At 39.5% G+C, this 18,433-nt stretch overlaps 1 protein-coding gene across 4 annotated transcripts in view; it reads left to right on the top strand.

Annotated features, from left to right (window-relative positions):
• ARHGEF10 (Rho guanine nucleotide exchange factor 10) overlaps nt 1-18,433 on the top strand; it is a 117,124-nt gene that overhangs the window by 85,960 nt on the left and 12,731 nt on the right. For all 4 annotated transcript variants that reach the window (XM_055714307.1, XM_055714309.1, XM_055714305.1 and 1 more), the window contains 2 exons: nt 11,944-12,086; nt 18,114-18,288. In XM_055714307.1, coding sequence (XP_055570282.1) covers nt 11,944-12,086; nt 18,114-18,288 — 318 coding nt within the window. The remainder of the gene's footprint in view (nt 1-11,943; nt 12,087-18,113; nt 18,289-18,433) is intronic.

Genomic DNA, 18,433 nt, shown 5'->3' with positions numbered 1-18,433 from the left:
AAGTACAGGATGCACTTTCTTCTTCTTTTTTTTTTCTTTTCTTTTTTTTTTTTTGTTTTGTTTTTTGTTTTCATTTTTCCAAGCAACAAAGAATCTGAAAAAGTGTTGGGAAAGACATTTCCTTTTGCCAGCTGTCATCTTCAACCCAGTGGGTTTCCTGTGGAGCTGTCATCTCTGATCTGAAGCCAGACATTAGATTTCAGTTCCCTTCATCACTGAAGAGCAATTTTTTCTTTATCTTGGAAGCACAGGAGTGAGGTCTTGATCTTAGTCTCAGAACATAGTTTTTGTTGTTTCAGTTTCTGTATGTACCTGTGTGGGTAGTAAAGTATTGTCTTCTGAAAGGGTTTGGTGTATTTAAGCTGTTTTAAGATTGCAATTGCTGTCACTCCTTCCAGAAAAGATCACTTAAACACAAGTAGCATCCTTAGCAGTATAGGTAAGAAAGGATGCATGGGTTGCTTGTCTGCAGAGAATGTTAAGGACACAGCAGAGCTGTTAACCAGACTGAATTACATTATGAGCTGAAGGTTATGTTGCATTGACAAGGATCATGGTGTCCTCTATTTATTTTCCTCTGAAGACATCAGTTTTGTGCAGCTAGACATTCACAGAGCCTGCCATGGTCTCTTTCAGGATCGCTGAAGCTCTGAGATGAGAGATACACATCCATGTTTTTCTGACTCATCTTGTAGTCCCTTTCCTTACAGTTTGGTCTGTGGGTGTTATTTCAGTTCTCCATGCCTCATGAAAGTTGTGCGAATCAGCTGCTCCCATGTTAGTGTTTGTATTCCTTACAGCTGGCTGCCGTGGACCTGTGAGGCAGTAGTCCCTGAAGGGGTGTTTTCATGAACACTGACCTATTTTACAAAACAAAGGAATCCAAACGGCAAAATGGGAGTAGGGAGGGAATACGGCCTGTGAAGAGCTTTGTGCCATACTACAGGGTTGCCTTTTCTTCTAAGGAGGGGATTACTTTCCAGCCATGCACTTCAACTTGGGTTTTGGTCTGTCAGCATAAAGGAGACTAAGGAAAGATTTAAAAGTGAACATGAAATCTGGTTACTATTAGAATTGTGATCCTTGTGTCTTCCTCTCTGGGCTGAAAGTGTAGTGTAGTGGTTCACTTCAGTCACTGAAGCTCAGTGCCTATATGTATGTAGTCAAAGACTCATGACTTCTGCCTCTCAGTTTTAAGTACACAAATAACTCTAATTTCTCCTGTTGTTTTCAGATAGCTCAAAGCATGTACATATCCAGCTTGTTTACAAACATCAAGTGCTCTCTTCTGACATTCTTCACAAGAGAACTTTGTCAGATCGACAGCATCCAGAGTGCTCTTTGGTGGTAGAAAGTCTTGTCCTGAAGTAATTTGTACATCTTGGTTTCCATTTCAGTAAACTGAGGAACACATGCCAAATCAGTGGGAGAGCTGAAGGTGTACAGTGAGATTCCTTCCTTTATGGAGAGTAGTCATGTTTAATTGAGACACCTTAGTATCTGTGTATTTTCAACTATGAGTTCAAAAGTACTTAAGCCTCAATTAATTTGAATATAAATTAAAAGCAGAGTCAATGAAGCACTGGTACCATAAAATCTACTCAGCTTTTAAATGTGAGCTAACATGGTAATCTGTGAAAATGTCACAGAAAGACTAGGATGCAGGTCAGCTAATATGTTAGTCCTAGAAATAAGGACCCTGATAATTATCCTCAATAATCCTTAATTTTATGTGGGTGAGAAGACTAGTTTGTGGAACGTGAAATCATGGAATAGCTACTGCATTAAATGCTGTTATACATAGGAATGGTAGTGATACAGATTGTAAAGTTTCTGAAACCTTGTGGGTTGGGAAGTCGATTATGGTGCTATCAACTTTTGCAAAGTTATCAGTCTGAAATATTGTGTATTTAGTGTTTACCTCATGCTGAATTATTAGGAATATTTCCAGGCAAAACACTTCTAGATGAGGTTAAGGAAAAAGTACATTGTACTGTCTTTGTTTAAAAAACATAACAAAACCCCTTTGTGATGATTGCAGACAGCCCAGATGTGTTTTCTGAGTGATGCAATAGCAAAAAAGGTCAGCGCGTGTTTGACTTCCATTCACAAAAGTATCTTAGGAAAGGGAAATCACAATCGTTATATATCTGTATTGTTTCTGATTATACTGCAGTCAGTTCCAGCTACTTCCTTTCTTCTAGACATTGATACATATTTCCTTTTCAGAAAGTCCTGTAAAGAGTATGGAGAAAAACAGGAAAAAGAAAATAAAAACTTAGAATGATTGTGGCAAAAAGTAGAATTAATATATTTTTCGTTTCAGAAAGTTTAATTAAGATGAGAGAATAGATGCACCAAATAGACATGCTGCTTTTATTGCAATGGCTACCCTTTCAGCACAGGATCGGTATGTGTAACCTCTTACTCGTGTACAGCACCCACAGTGAACCCTTGCATGCTCACCCCTAGAATTAAATTCACAGTGCTTGGTGTGCTCTGTAATCCTTCCTTGCTGTTCAGCACTGATGAGGCCACACACTTGGAGTGTTGGGTCCAGTTTCTGGGCTCCTTAGTATGAGAGAGATGTGGACATAGTGGAAAAAGTCCAGCACAGGGCCATTCAGACAATGAAGGGACTGGAATCTATCCTGTGAGGAAAGGCTGAGAGAGCTCAGAGTCTTCAGCCTAGAGAAGAGAAAGCTCAGGGAGGTGTCATCAAATACCTGAAGGAAGGGTGGAAAGAGGATGGAGTCATCTTCTCAGAGGTGTCCAGTGGTAGGACCAGAGGCAGTGGGGACAAGCTGCAACACAGGAGTTTCCCTCTGAACATCAGGAAATACTTATTTACTGTGAGGGTGAGTGAGCACTGGCACAGGTTGCCCAGAGAGACTGTGGAGTCTCCATCCTTGGAGATATTCAAAAGCCATCTGGACACAGTCCTGGGCAGCCAGCACTAGGTGACTCTGCTTGAGTTGAAGGGTTGGGCCAAATAACGTCTAGATGTCCTTTCCAACCACAACCATTTTGTAAATCTGTAAGAAATGTCCAAAGTAAGAAATTGAAACAAGGCATTTGTTAATGCCATTCTGCTTCCAGGTGCCAATGAGGTAGAGAAGTGTCGCCTGTGATTCACCGTGTAGAGCTTGTACCCATGATTGGTTTCTTAAGCTAAGGATGAACCATGGCTCTTTTGGTATTAAAAAAAAAAAACAAACAAAACCAAAACAAAACAAACACAACAGAATAGGAGAAACAGGACATGTAATTTCTCATAGAGTATCATAATGGCTAGGGCACCAGGCTCTCATCTGAAGAAATCTCTATTCTCATCTGAAGAAATCTCTATTCTCATCTGAAGAAATCTCTATTTTATAAAATGATTGTGTAATACAAAAACTTATGCTCTGTTCCCTTCATCCAGTCTTGTAACTCTGTGTTTTGCAAGAGCGGCTCAGCTTTAACATGAAGAAGGGATTGGGAGTGCTGCTGTTGCCACCCTAAGTGGCCCTTGCCTGGCTAGCTAGAGGTCTGTTCTGGAAGCCCAAAGATACTGATGTGAATCCACTTTGCCACAGAAAGACGTGAGCCCGCAAACCTGTAAGAGGAAGCCTCTTGCACATTTTAACGAAAGGTGTATTTTCTAGTAGGTTTTTGCGGAGCCTGTTCCTGTAGGTGTACACTACTAAATTCTGATTCTGAGGTTTACAAAAGAATGAAAGGCTCAACTTTCCGGATTGCAATTGAATGTGAAACAAGAACAGCGGCTGAGGCAACTCTGGCCATGCACAGAACAATAGCTTAGATTCTTCAGAGAGACTCCCCCTCCAGGGATAAAGCCCGAAAGGGAAGAGGGGCCCAAGAAAGGTGGTTAATATTAAAGGACCACCTCCTCCAAGTTCAGGAGCAATAAATCGCAACAAAGAGGAAGCTGGGGTGCCCTATCTCTGGAAGTGTTCAAGGCCAGGCTGGATGGGGCTTTGAGCAACCTGGTCTAGTGGAAGGTGTCCCTGCCCATGGCAGGGGGCTGGAACTAGATGGTCTTTAAGGTCCCTTCCAACCCAAACAATTCCATGTTTCTATGATTCTATGAAAAATGCCAGGAGGCCTGCATGGATGAACAAAGAGCTCCTGGACAAACTCAAACACAAAAAGGAAGCCTGCAGAGGGTGGGAGCAAGGACAGGTAGCCTGGGAGGAATCCAGAGAAATTGTCTGAGCAGCCAGGGATGACGTTAGGGAAGTTAAAGCCTTGATAGAATTAAACTTGGGTAGGGCAACAAGAAAAGCTTTTATAGGTATGTTGGTGATAAAAGGAAGATTGGAGAAAATGTGGGCCCTCTCCAGAAGGAAACAGGAGACCTGGTTACCCAGGACATGGAGAAGGCTGAGGTACTCAATGACTTTTTCGCCTTGGTCTTCACTAGCAAGTGCTCCAGCCTCACAGCCCAAGTCACACAAGGCAAAAGTGGGGACTGGGATAATGAAGAACTGCCTGCTGTAGGAGAAGATCAGGTTTGAGACTATCTGAGGAACCTGAAGGTGCACAACTCCATGGGGCCTGATGAGATGCATCTGTGTGTCTTGAGGGATCTGGTGGATGAAGTGGCTAAGCCACTATCCGTCATATTTGAGAAGTTGTGGCCATCCAGTGAAGTTCCCACTGACTGGAAAAAGGGAAACAAAACCCCCGTTGGTAAAAAGGGTAAAAAGGAAGACGCAGCGAATTACAGGCCAGTCAGTCTCTGTGCCCAGCAAGATCATGGTGCAGATCCTTCTGGAAACTATTCTAAGGCACATGGAGGAGGAGGTGATTGGTGACAGCCAACATGGCTTCACTAAGGGCAAATTGTGCCTGACATATTTGGTAGCCTTCTATGGCAAGGTTACAGCATTGGTGGATGAAGAGCAACTGACGTCACCTACCAGGACTTGTGCAAGGCATTTGACACTGTCCTACGTGACATCCTTGTCTCCAAACTCAAGAGACATGGATTTGTTGGGTGGATCACTCAGTGGATAAGGAATTGGCTGGGTGGTCACACTCAAAAATTTGAGTGGAGACCAGTGATGAGTGGCATTCCTCAGGGGTCTGTACCAGGACTGGTGCTGTTTAACATCTTTGTAGGCAATATGGACACTGGGATTGAGTGCACCCTCAGCAAGCACCTCACCGACAACACTGTTGTTGTTGCTGTGTGGTGCAGTTGACATGCTGGGGAGAAGGGATGCCATCCAGAGGGACCTTGACAGGTTTGAGAGGTGGGCCTGTGTGAACCTCCTGAAGTTCAATAAGGCCAGGTGCAAAGTCCTGTACAGGGCAATCCCAAGCACAAATGCAGGCTGGGTGGACAATGGATTGAGAGCAGCCCTGAGGAGGACGACTTTGGTGTGTTGGTGGATGGGAAGCTCAACATGACCTGGCAATGTGTGCTTGCAGATCAGAAAGCCAACCAAATCCTGGGCTGCATCAAAAGCATGGCCAGCAGGTCGAGGGAGGTGATTCTCCCCCTCTACTCCACTCTCATGAGACCCCCACCTGCAGTGTTGTGTTCAGCTCTGGGCCCCCAATGTAAGAAGGACATGGACCTGTTGGAGCAAGCTCAGAGGAGGTCCACGAAGATGATTATGGGGTGGGAGCACCTCAACTATGGAGACAGGCTGAGAGAGTTGGGGCTGTTCAGCCTGGAGAAGGCTTTGGGGAGACCTTATAGCAGCCTGCCAGTACCAGAAGGGGGCCTACAAGAAAGCTGGAGAAGGACTTTTTACAGGGGCACAGAGTGACAAGACAAGAGGGAATAGTTTTAAACTGAAAGATTTAGATTAGATACTGGGAAGAAATTCTTGACAGTGAGGGTGGTGAGACACTGGCACAGGTTGCCCAGAGAAGCTGTGTCTGCCCCATCCCTGGCAGTGTTCAAGGCCAGGCTGGATGGGGCTTTGAGCAACCTCATCTAGAGTGTCCCTGCCCATGGCAGGGGGGGTGGGAACTAGATGATCTTTAAGCTTCCTTCCAACCCAAACCATTCTATGAGTCTCTGTGTTTCACTGGTAAAAACATGGAGAGCTCTGAAGCTGGTTAAGAGTTTTGATGACTTAGCTGTCCAAAGAGGCCTCATGACACCAATCAGTGATTATTTTCAGAGGATTAATATCAATGAAAAGGACCAAAACTGAAATGAAATACAAGAGTAAGGGGAAACGGTTACAACAATGGAGGGGTATCAGGTCAGTTCATTAGCAAGGTACCTTGATCAGTTTAGCAAGACAATGGTGTACTTTGATGAATGCAGGAAAGGAGGAATATGTGTAATGTCACTGATGTCAAACTTCAGAGCTTGGGTGGTTTCACACACTGCTCCAGAGTGTCTGAAGAGTGTGGTTCTGACACGTTGTCATCACTTAAAGTAGAAAGTGGTGAGAGGTATTGCTATGAAAAGTAAGGTGTGGTATTAAGCTGCTGGGGAGAGGTCTAGAGCAGTGATATTGAAAAGAAATAAATACTGTTGTCTTGGCTGCATTATCGCTGTTAGCAGTATCACCCAATACTTGTCAACATATTTCTGGTAACGTTGCTATCAGTCTAATTTGCGTATCTCATGCTGGGACTTCTAGCACCCCCCACCCCCCATAATTTTAGGTAGAGGTTGTATCCCAGCTATTTAGCATGAAGTTTGTTGCATATGTAGGAAAAAAATACTATAAGCATGTGTTAGCACAGGACATTCCTAGTTACACCTTGTTTAAAAGAGCAAATCTGAGTCTCTCGGCTTATTTCCAAGAGATAAGAAATGTGCTACACTTTTTACTTCTGTAGCTACCATCTTAATCCTCAGCAGTGCTGGTTTATGCACCATGTGATGGAAAAAATGTTTGTGCTCCACTGCACAAATTAACCAACAACCACTGTTCCCAGGACTGTGTTGGCAGCTCTGTAGAAATCATCAATAGTACTGCTAAGCAGGAGAGGAAGCTACCGACAAAGAGGCATGTTCTGTTCAGCTTGATTGTAAGCATAAAGGAAGGGAAAACTACAAACTTTAGAAAGCCTTTATGAAGACCTAAACTATATTTTATTAGGTTATCTCATATGAAGACCTAAAAGCGCCAACAAATTATTATTAAAAATACTAAATATTAATAAATCATGTATAAATTAAATAAGAAACTTGTTTTTATATGTTATTGTAAAATAGTAGTATTTTACTTAACTGGGGTTTATGGAAACAAATAAAAGAAAGATAAAATAGCCAACATCCTGTCCTATATAATGAATTTTGTTTTAAAACTTTTCCTATCTGATGAAATTTGAGTGAATAGAAGGGTAACTGATTTTCTAACATCCATAAAAATCATGAGACTAATAACAAAATGCACTAATGGAAATAATGCCCTTATTATACAATATTTCTAAGATTTTAAAGTATGAGCATAAGATATCTTACTTTGGTGCAGTATGATATAAGCCATGATATAAGTATGATATACAGCCTGATATAAGCATTGCAAGATACTTTTCAATATCGGAGTATAAACTATGGCATGTAACTACTTGAGAAATACAACTTACAGAGGGTATTGCAAATAGTGCCATAGCACAGGTCGATTAATGCATAGACACATTCGTGCTTAAAAACTGTGTTCCCGTGGTTTAAGTATTCATCTAAGATGCAAAAATCAGAAATTATGATGTGTTATTTCTGGAAGCCTCTAGATGTATTTTTGTATTTGCCCCTGTTCTCAGATTTTGTAGACATATCTCGTTCCTGCAAATAGCTGTACCTGCAATTTATATAGGTGCCTACATTCTGCTATAGTAATGTCGTACAGACTGCCAGAGACACTCATGTCTTGTGTACTAGGCATTTGGTGTATGCTTAGCAGGAGTTTTGGTGCTTTGATGTGGTCCGTTTAAGATCTGAGTCAACTAAAACTTGCAAATACAGTGATCTTTATGTGTTGTTAATACTTGTATGGACTTTTCTCACAAAGCAGAATGAAAACATCTCTCTCTTCTCCCACTGCGTCCTTCCTGTTTCCACAGGTGTCAGGCTTCGCTCTTGTATTTGCTCAACGTGCAGATAACTGATTTTCCCACATACAAACTAGCCTCTAGTTATTGGATATATGTACTGTATATTGCATCTCTTTCGGTATCTATATGCATACCTCATAGGTAGAAGAAGATTTTATTGTGTATTTTTAGCATTCTAGAGGTGACAATGACCGTAAAATCTTCCTAAAACTAAATCAATGCTTGTTTAGAGAACAGAAACAAGGAATCAATTGAACAGAATCTTAAGACAAACCATGCTTCTGCGGGCATTCCTACAGGTATTCTCTGGCCAGCTCTCTGAGAACCACATCATGTACATCTCCATTGATTATTTTTCTTTTGCTCGATTCCTGTTCTTCAGAAAATAGTTTGCTGAGCAACTTGCATTGGCCCTGTCCTATTGTATGCCTTGAGATTTTGTTGGCAAAAGTTTTCTCTCAGCTACTACTTCTTGCTGCTTTTCTTAGGAAAAAATCAGTTTATTAAATCAGTAACCAAGGATTTATAACATCAAATGAAGCCATTCTATATCTTTTGCAAGTGCTGCATCTGATTGTAAATACATGGACAGTGCCAGTTATTGGACCCGCTTACATAAGTATGTCTTGAAACTGCAGGTGTTTACACAAGTAGAATAGAAATAATACTTCTCACTTAGATTTTAGAAGGAAGGAACTTTGAAGCAGACAGGTAACATGAAATAGCCCATGTCAAACATGAAGTCTGTGCAGGCAGGTATTGAATAGGGACAGATGCTGACATCTGGAGAGAGGCAGAGAGAGTATTATGTTTTATTTAAAGTATGATTTTGATAGTCTTGAAGCAACTTGTGAACTAGACGCAGACTTGCTAAGTAATTTTGGCAATGAGCGATAAAACTTTTGGTCAGCAAAATGAGGTTGTGATCTTGCTTTTAGTCAGCAGCCTGTGGTTAAAGCATTCACAGAAGTATGTTGGATTACCAGGCTTAATCCCTTGCCTTGCTTGAGAGGATTTATACCTATGCTTTCAACTCTCAAGAGGTTTTCCTGCCTGCCACAAAATAAGACGAGAGAGATGCACAGTGCTTAAATTCTCCTCCTGGTGCCATTCTACTTCATATAATCAAGCATTCACTGAGACGGGGACCAGAACACAGCTGACCCGTCATTTAAATACTGCCCTAATTACCAGACTAGAGAGTCTCCTGCCGGTTTTTTGTCCCACCTGTCTCAGATGCTGTCTGATCTGGAATACGGCAATCTTTGCAGGAAGAAATAAAAAAGTACTACAGAATAGTCTTAGCACATGGCTAGGGTATCTGGGTAGAGCAATAGTTTCGGGTTTTCCCTGGGCCGTATATGAAATGGGATTGCAGTTTCTTTGCATGAAGTCATGGTAACATGAAAGACATCACATCTCCGTCTCACTTTTTTCATATGTCCAATCCCACTGAATGCTTAAAGTTAACTGGTTTGTTAAATGCTGTGCTAACAGTGCCAACAGAAAATGGTATTCTGAGAACAGAGTTTTGATATGCATATTTGTTGAATTAAGTATTCATAATACTAGTAGCATTTATAACATTGGTAATATTGAACTCATCTTCTTACCTTTCAGTAAGCTGTGTTAGAAATTTTGTTTTGCGATCAACATCCACCTGACACCAGTACTAGTTTTCCTTTTCACTCAAAACTATTACAAATGCTACATAATAATTTTAAATTAGACTTGATCAAAATTAATGACACAGCTTAATGCCTAGTGATCTGAGGAGTTGTGTGAAAGTTGAGGGCATAAAGATGAAGAAGAAAAAACCCTTAGATGCTTGCAATGAAATTTAAGCAAAATTTAAATCCAAGTCCATAGTTCAGAAGCTGAAAATCTCTATTCGCCTGTCATTTCAGTATCAGCTATGCCTTATGTATAGATCAACATATAGCTTGAATGTACTTAAGAGAAAGAGCTGTCGGGTTCCATGAATGGTTTTGTGTTTGTGTTAATGTGTTGGTCAGTGTGAAAATATAACTACAGAAGAAGAGCTAGCTTCTTGCTCACCATATCTGCTCTTTGCCCAAGTTTACTGTCTTTATTGTTCAGAAAAGACAGTAAGAATATACTAGAATTATGCTGGGTTTATCCCTAAAGAGGAAACACAAGGGTGCTACATATGGATGCTGTTCTGGCTTCTGCAGTCAGCATAACTTACACAACAAAGTCAGGATGTGCACACATGTGCAGCTCTGATCTCTGAAGGCTTTGCACCGAGCTACCTACAGTGGTTAAGCACTTGCAGGGTATGGGCGGCCTTCACTTCAGAATTTAATTTGAGGATAATGCGGTTGCTAGCAAATGAGAAGTTTTCCAAAAGTTTGTATATTACTGATGGTACATATGAGTCACAAAGAACATGGAGTGACTTTGATAGTGCTGGGAGAGTTTGCAGGCTAATAACTGGAAATACTCTTCTCACTTGAAAACTAAAATAATGAAAATTATTTTGATGGGCTAAAACTAAATGTCATTTTTACAAAGATGCTTTTGGAAGAGAGCCACATCCTGAGCATGACTCAGCAAAGGTTGTATCATGCAGATGGCAGAAGGGATGAGAAGTACTCCACAGCTGAGGCTTCTCATTGTTGTTGTCACTGCCATTATTGTGAAGCAGGCAACTTTGTACCCCTTCACCTACGCATGTAATAAAAGGTGCACTTCTTATGGAGGTGGAATGAAAAAGGTGTAATTAAGTGCTTGCCTAAAGATATGTTTACCTTGATCTCCATCAACAACAATTTAAGTGTTCACAGAGTTGAAACCAGTGTCAGTAGACAACTTTTCTGCAGCTTTTGCAGGAATAAGGCTTTAAAGTGACGGAATGAGGCCTTTTTGACACATTTTATTTCAATGTCAAAAGAGTTACTTTAACTAGTTTTGATATTATTACTAAAGCATAATGAATAGGAATGTGGTCTTTGAGACTTTATGTTCAATGAGTGCTTACAATAGAAATTAACTAATATAAAAGTATTAAAATCATTATTGACATATTTAGTATGTCAAATTGCGTGTATAAAATACACAGCTACAACTGTTTGAAGAACCCCATGTTGCTAGCTCTTAAATTTGGAGAAATAATCTGCTAATCCTTGTTTCAAAGAGATGGCAAGTGAAAGTGACCAGAGCTCTAAGTGGCGGTGTACAGTTTTTATTTAGAAGGTCTCTGAATAATTGATTGTGCCACCATACACATGCATAATGTAACATGGATCTGCTAAATGCAGTCCACAGAAAACACTGTGGATTATAGTTAGGGGAAAAAGTAGGAAAACTGAAGATATGGCACAAAATTAAGTTTTAATTTCATTAAGAAAAAACATTCCTCCTTAAATGAGGCATCTAGTAGCAGGAAGTCCGTTCCATCAATGTGCTCTTAAAAGTCATCTGAGCCCATTAGAACCCAATAAAAATTTTGCTGACTACTTTTCACATGAAAGATGATTCTGTCCTAGTTGGAAGTTGATTCATCTTGAAATAGGTCAGTTATGAGCTCCTTCTGTGTTGGAGAAAATTATATCAGCCATGGCTTTCTGAGTGCATTTCCTCTGGAAAGGAAGGAAGATGTATTAGAACAGTAATGTAGAATTCCTTGTGTCTCAATTAATCCAGATAAAATTTGTTCATTTAACAAACACATGAGTGTTTGGTTTTTGTTTTCCCCCTTAATGTTGCATATTACCTTTACAAACTTAGCCTGGAAGCTAAAATTAAACATACATAAGTCACAGCATAGCTTGAAGTGGCAGCTTGCAGAGATTCTAGCAGTAGGCTTGAGAGATAGTGTTTTCAAAACTGTTTTAAAACAAATATTACCATTTTGTTGTATATAACCTTTCTTCTTTTTTATTGAAGATGGAACATGGAACACTGAACCTCAGAAGATAGTTAAACTGGGGGTTCTGCCTGTTAGAAGTCTGCTTGTGATGGAGGAGACCATTTGGGCTGCATGTGGTGGACAAATTTTTATAATCAGCACTGTGACACATTCCATAGAGGTAAACGCTTTTAAAAGCATTGCTCACATACTATGCTACAGGGTATAAGTGGTGAAATTTCAAACATTGAAATCTGTTTGAGAAGCTTCATGATTCAGGAAGCTTTTCATGAAGTATTGTTTCAGTTCTGTTAAATTCCACTCCCTGCGGTTTGAAATTCTCCGCTGATGTCTCACTAGATTTCAGTTTGCTTCCATTTTCCTCCAGGTTTCCATAAAGTGCTTGGAACTTGTAGAATATTTGGGGCAAAAGGTTTACTTAAAAATGAGATCTGAGGAAAGGCAGCAAAGATATGGGTGCCTATAGGAATTGCCTGTTAATTCCAGAAGAAGGTTTAATTAAGAGACTGCTTCTATATAGTTAGATGTTACTTGTGATGATTTCATAGGATGTTTCTTCAGAGTTTTGCTTCTGAGTGGCCTACAAAAATTTGCTTTGTATAAGGACATTTTCCAGTGAATAATGATACAAGAGTCAGACTTTCTGTAAGGAGAGAAGAGTGTTAAGGATTCAAGCTCATATTTGTGACCACATTTTTCCAGAAAACATTAAGCACTCATTTCTGTCAAATCGGCAGCCTCTACCAAAAGAATGCCTTAGTGGTCTAAAGTTTGGAGTTGATGAAACATTAGGAACTAAGCCTCTCCTTCAACCTTCAATACAGTTACACGGAGTTGCATGATGTTTACAGCCATGAAGTTCTTTCAAACAGGAGTCGTGATGAGCTCACAGCCTCCTCCTTTGTGTGCTGCTTTGTTGCTTTTTTGTTTCATTGATGAACGTGTTTTCTCCCAACAATCGTCTATTTGGTACAATTGATTCTGTGAGTCATTGTCATGGGTTTGCAGGGAAATAGCTAACATCCTAATTTCTTCTGTCTTTATCTGTTCTTTCTGGGTGATTTCTTTATGCTCAGATCATGCATTTTCCTACTTTGTTTTTCTTTAAGGCTTGTTTTGTTGATAGTTTAAATGGTATGATGAGGGAAAGATTTTGGAAGAGTGATTTGAATAGGTGCTTGAAATGGACTTTTGTTAGTATCACTGAGGGGCAGAGTAGACTTTGGGACACATGGTTACTGTTCTACAGACTTTGATGAAGAATCTCTCTGATTCTTACTAAGAAATACTTAGCAACGGTAAGAGCTCACAGCCACACTGTTCCTGTGTGACGCTGCTTACATACAGCCAGGTCTCTGTAAATAAGTTTGGCAATTCTAGTCTAATTCTACCACAAAGCTCTTCCTATATCAGGTGGTATGGCTGCAGTTTGGGCTATGCTGTGCTGTTTTGACACAGGAGAACAATACCAGTTAGACAAGCTTTGAGGATTAAAGAATGCGTAAAGCTTACTTTTATCAAAATACAGTGTAATATAACCGATTGCATATTGAAAACAGAAGTTCAGAGACAAAATAACAAATATTCTGTCAATATCTCTCAGACATGGTAGTTCATTTTTCAGCTGTTACTACAGTTTTCCTACAAAGCATCTCAGAAGGTTTCTTTTCATTTCCAGAGCGCTTTGTAAACTAACCCATCAATTGTATTCAGAGCTCAGATCCACTGGCTTTTATAGCTATAACTAATATACATGCAATGAATGCTGCAGCAAACAACGTATAAGAAATAGTGCAACTGAAATGGTGTGTATGGGCTGAATAATGTTTTCTTGACATGGATAATTTTATTCTAGAGCATGATGATTTTCTGTATGATTGGCCTGAGAGTCATCTTTTTTATTCCACACAAATATCCATGCCGTAGCATGTCATCTTCCTCATAAAACCGTGAACAAATTATTCTTTTTCTGTTGCCTCCTTGCTGGTACTAAGATGTACACAAGTACTGATCTTGTTCTCTTCCTCTCACCGGACTAAACAGCTCACTAATGTTTTCACTGCTGTTACTTGCTCGGTTACCTGGCTTGTTTTGATAACTTCCTTATATTTCCAAAAGTGATCTGCTATGATGTGCATACCTTGTTCATTGGCAATATTGTTTCAGTATTATATTATACATGAGGCAATTTAGACTCTGTCTATAAGGAATATTTTAACAATATCAGCAGCTGAATACATCTGAGCTACCTTTTACTGTGCAGAGCAGAAGCTTTACGGTATGAAAGGAAACAGCAGCAAGGAAATGTTTGCTCTCCTTCTCTGCCCTCTCTTGTTGAGAGTTAGTAGTAATGATTTGACCCATGATATTTTGCATAATATACATCTTTGCTCTGTCAACAGGAATCCAAGTGTTTCACAAGGCTCAGTTGTTTGTTGTTCTTCCCTCTTTGCTGAACTCCTTTATATCTCCATATAGCTGCTTGTTTGTTCATTGCTTTCTACTATCATGCATGCATATTCTATGCTCTGTGTCACGTATGTTACCTACAAAGACACCTGACTGTTTTTTAAGGCCATATTTGTACAAGCCCATGAGCCTATTCAAGACCATTTTGTAAACTTTGTCCTTGGTGAGGCACTCCCTGCTTCATAGGTAACTCATCGTTAACTGTCCCTGTATTTGCTAAGTGCAAAGTACGTTATCCTTGAAAACAATCTCATTCCATGCCTCCTTGCTTTAAGATTCTTATTTGAGCTTTTTTTAAAATAATTATCAGTAAATGAGGAGATGTGGTATTCTGTATATTGGGTTTGGATGTTATTCTGTTTTCCTGCCTCTTTATTTTCCCCTCTGATACGGATAAGATTCAATTCACTTATTTTAATGATACGTTACTGTAATAGAATGTTTTAGGAAATGTCTTATATTGGCACAGTGCCCCAAACTGGCACAGTGCCTCAAGGTCCTTGGCAAGAGACATGAGAAATGCATTGACTGCTGTTATACATTAATTACATACTCTGATACTCTTCCTCTGAAGAAAAAATTTGTCCTTAGTCTTGACCCTAGATCCAAGACTTGTATTTCTGTTGGGTATAGACCTTGATCCCATAGTGATCTCTATACCTGTAGAACCTTATGCTCTGTAAAGGCAGTAAATGTCAAGTGTATTTAAGAATAAATTCACCAATTGTATGACATTCCATCTTGGTTTGTTTTCCCTTGTTTTTAAAACTTGACTAACTATACCAGAGTTACTCTGAAATGTTCAGCTGAATAAAAAAACCCAAATGAAAATCCCTATACATGAACGTATGTTGCCTGAGTACTCTTAACTTCTGAGTAATAGAAGTCATTTATTTTACCTTGTGGACAATGATACCCATTATGCACCTCTCATGAATCTTGAGAAATTGTGGTTCAGTGCTTGGCACAGCTGTTTGGTGCAAGTGTGCACGCCCTCAGAGAAAGACTCCAGTTATGCCCCGCGCTGCTGGGACAACGGTGAGCTATGTCGGGGTGGGCAGGCAGGCTGCGGCATCCAGAGTGTGTTCTGCAGCTCTCCTGTCGTTAGAGTTTGAATGAGAGAGCCTCGGGGGAAAAAAGCTGGGCTCTGAATAGAGAGGAATGTAGGTATGAAAACTAAAAGAGAAAAGTAAAATGAAGGGCATTTTTGGGGTGGGTTTGGTTGTTTAAGGGAATAAGACATTTTTGTCCCTTTTTATCAGTATTTGCTATGAGAAGAAAACAACTAAGGAAAAAGACCAGCTATTGGCTTTCAGATAGACTTGTAATTGAAACAGATGTCAAAGCTATCCTCTGTACAAAACCCTACACATTTGTGAAAGAATGTACACGTTTGGGGTATGTTCCTGTTCCGTGTTAGGAGACCCTTTGAATGAGAAGAATAGTTCTTTTTACGTGCTCCTTATGGTGTTGACAGTGTTACAGTTTTACTTTAAATGTGTTTACGTATTTCAGCAGACAGCTGTACGAATGGCAGGACAGAGTGGGAGTATAATGAGTTGGCTGGTGAAAATGGAATGTGACAAAAATGCATGTACAAGTTGTTTACAGTGGCACCAAAAGAATTGTTAGCTGTGGTCAGACCACTCCAGAGAAATTCCATTTCTTATGACCTGCTTCATTCTTCTAATTTCAAACAGTGCAAGTTGCTGGTCAGGTTCACTTCAGCAACGCTGGATCTGTCCTTGAGAAGTTTTCAGAGGTCAGGTGGTCGTCAGTATAGGGATGTATGAGTCTGTAAACTGAGTTAATATTTTAAAATCCTTTTTGCAATGAAACTTACATGATAAGAATAACAAGAAATTTAGTCATAAGAGCTGTTTCTGCCTTTGAAAGATGTTGTTCATGGATGAATTCTTCTGTTGAATAAATCGTATGATTTTCAAATTGTGTGTATTATTTAGTAAAGAATGAATAGAGGTTGCTTGAAGAAAACAGTGAACATAAATGTGCCTGCCAGAGGCGCTTACCTTGCATTCTGCAGTGGTGGTGTTTGAAGAGTCAAAAGGTACCACAGTAACACTCAAAAACTGAACCCACTGTCTAACAGTTGAAGAGAAACTTCTCTGTTAATTTACTTAAAACTGAAAATTTCAAGAATAGTGTTAACAAATGAAAAGAAAAAAAAAAATCCCCTTATCTTTAAACAGCCAATGTCTCAGTGGAAATTACTAATTAATGGGGTATTAAAGTATGAAAAGAAAATTAAGTGCCTACTAAGTATAATATCAAAAGTTACACTTTGTGAAAGCTTAAACTTGTATTCTTTATCTCTGATCTTAGCCTGTTTGTGAATTTAGATGGACAATTTGGGTATTATATCTATAACCCTAATAAATTCAAAACATAACTGTCTTAAGCTAAGAGCTTATCCTGATAAATATGTAATTTAGATTTTGATGGAAAATGACCAAAACATAACTCATAACTGTAATGCACGGAAAATTTAAGTGTACTTTTCCAAGAAGAAAGGGGGTACTTTTGCATTTTGTCTGCATAGGTAATTAAGAGTATATAATATGTAGTGTGAATATTAGAGCAGATATTTCCTTCCATATCCCTCAGAGAGATTTGTATACAGGGAACAGTTCGTCATTTATTTAGGCAAGGAATTTTTCTGTATATCAGAATAGCTCTCTGTATTTAATAATAGCTGGCACAACATTAAAAGGCTGTGTTTAACTTGAGGACATAACTGGAAAAAAAATATCCCTACTTCTTGTTAATGATTAAAGAACTTTACTACAGCTTTATCTCGCATGTTAACAGGGGCCTGTAGAGAGGTTCTGGCCTTCCTGGAGCCTTGCAGAAGTTGTGACTGTGAAGGCTTAGATGAAGGAAAAAGGTCTGTCCTCAATGTCTTGTATTACTCATCTTCAGAAGGAGGATTTTGGCCTTTCTAATGGGAAGCGTCAATATTTTGAAGGACAGCAAAACAAAAGAGCTAATGTTTGTGAAATTCAGAAGTGTCTACATTGAAAAACATGCCACAGTATTAAGGTTTACATTGTTGTGTGTGTAGTTGATCAAATACTTGTGTATTTATGTTCATAAACGCCCTACTTTCTAAAGATGATTTTTTCCTTGACTGTTACCCTTATTCTGAAAATATCTCCTAGCAGAACAGAAGAAAAATATTTTTTATCATTTAAAGAGGAATTCTGCTGTAGATAAAAGTAACATAATAGGAAAAAATCTGCTCACCCCCAGGAACCTCACCTGTGGTAGTTTTCTCAAAGGAGTATGAATAAAGAAATACAAAATCCTTTTAAGTCTGAGCTGTTATGAGTCCCTGCTCATGTTATCAGCATGTTATCAACCCCTGCCATGCAATATTTTTAATAAACACAATATGTAAGTTACTGTGACTCTATCATCAGGTAGAACTTTGGCTCAAGAGCTGAGAGTCCTTCCATACTAATGATGGTGTATTACAAAAAAAAAAACCCAACAAAAAAAACCCCAAAAAAACCAAACCCAGGAAAATCAAAACATCGTATGCAGAGGCACATATCCTGAGCAAAGGAAGAAGAGAAAGTAAAAGCTAGCTTTGTCCTTCACATGGAGGACAGATGCAGTGCCTCCAGTGAAGAGCTTATTAGGAAGGTTGGATGATGTTTGGTTGCATCTCCCCACAGAGTCCTTGTTTTTCTTACAGAGTCATTTTGAAGCCCATCAAGAGGAAGGGATGGTAATCTCCCACATGGCAGTTGCTGGAGTGGGAATCTGGATTGCCTTCACGTCTGGATCTACACTTCGCCTGTTCCACACTGAGACACTGAAACACCTCCAGGATATTAACATTGCCACACCTGTTCACAACATGTTGCCAGGTAGCTGAATCACATCATATAATAATATTTCTCTTTTGTCTTTGTCACTATCGTTCTCCAGAGTGTTACAGATTAGGCCAGAATCAGATCTGTCTTGGACTTTGAGTCTGATAACTGTCTCATAACTATTTGCTTTAGTTAATCA

Source organism: Falco cherrug, chromosome 6, assembly GCF_023634085.1.
Source record: "Falco cherrug isolate bFalChe1 chromosome 6, bFalChe1.pri, whole genome shotgun sequence".
NCBI lineage: Eukaryota > Metazoa > Chordata > Aves > Falconiformes > Falconidae > Falco > Falco cherrug.
Note: the sequence above shows the minus strand (reverse complement) of the source record. Positions and strands in the feature narration are given on the sequence as shown.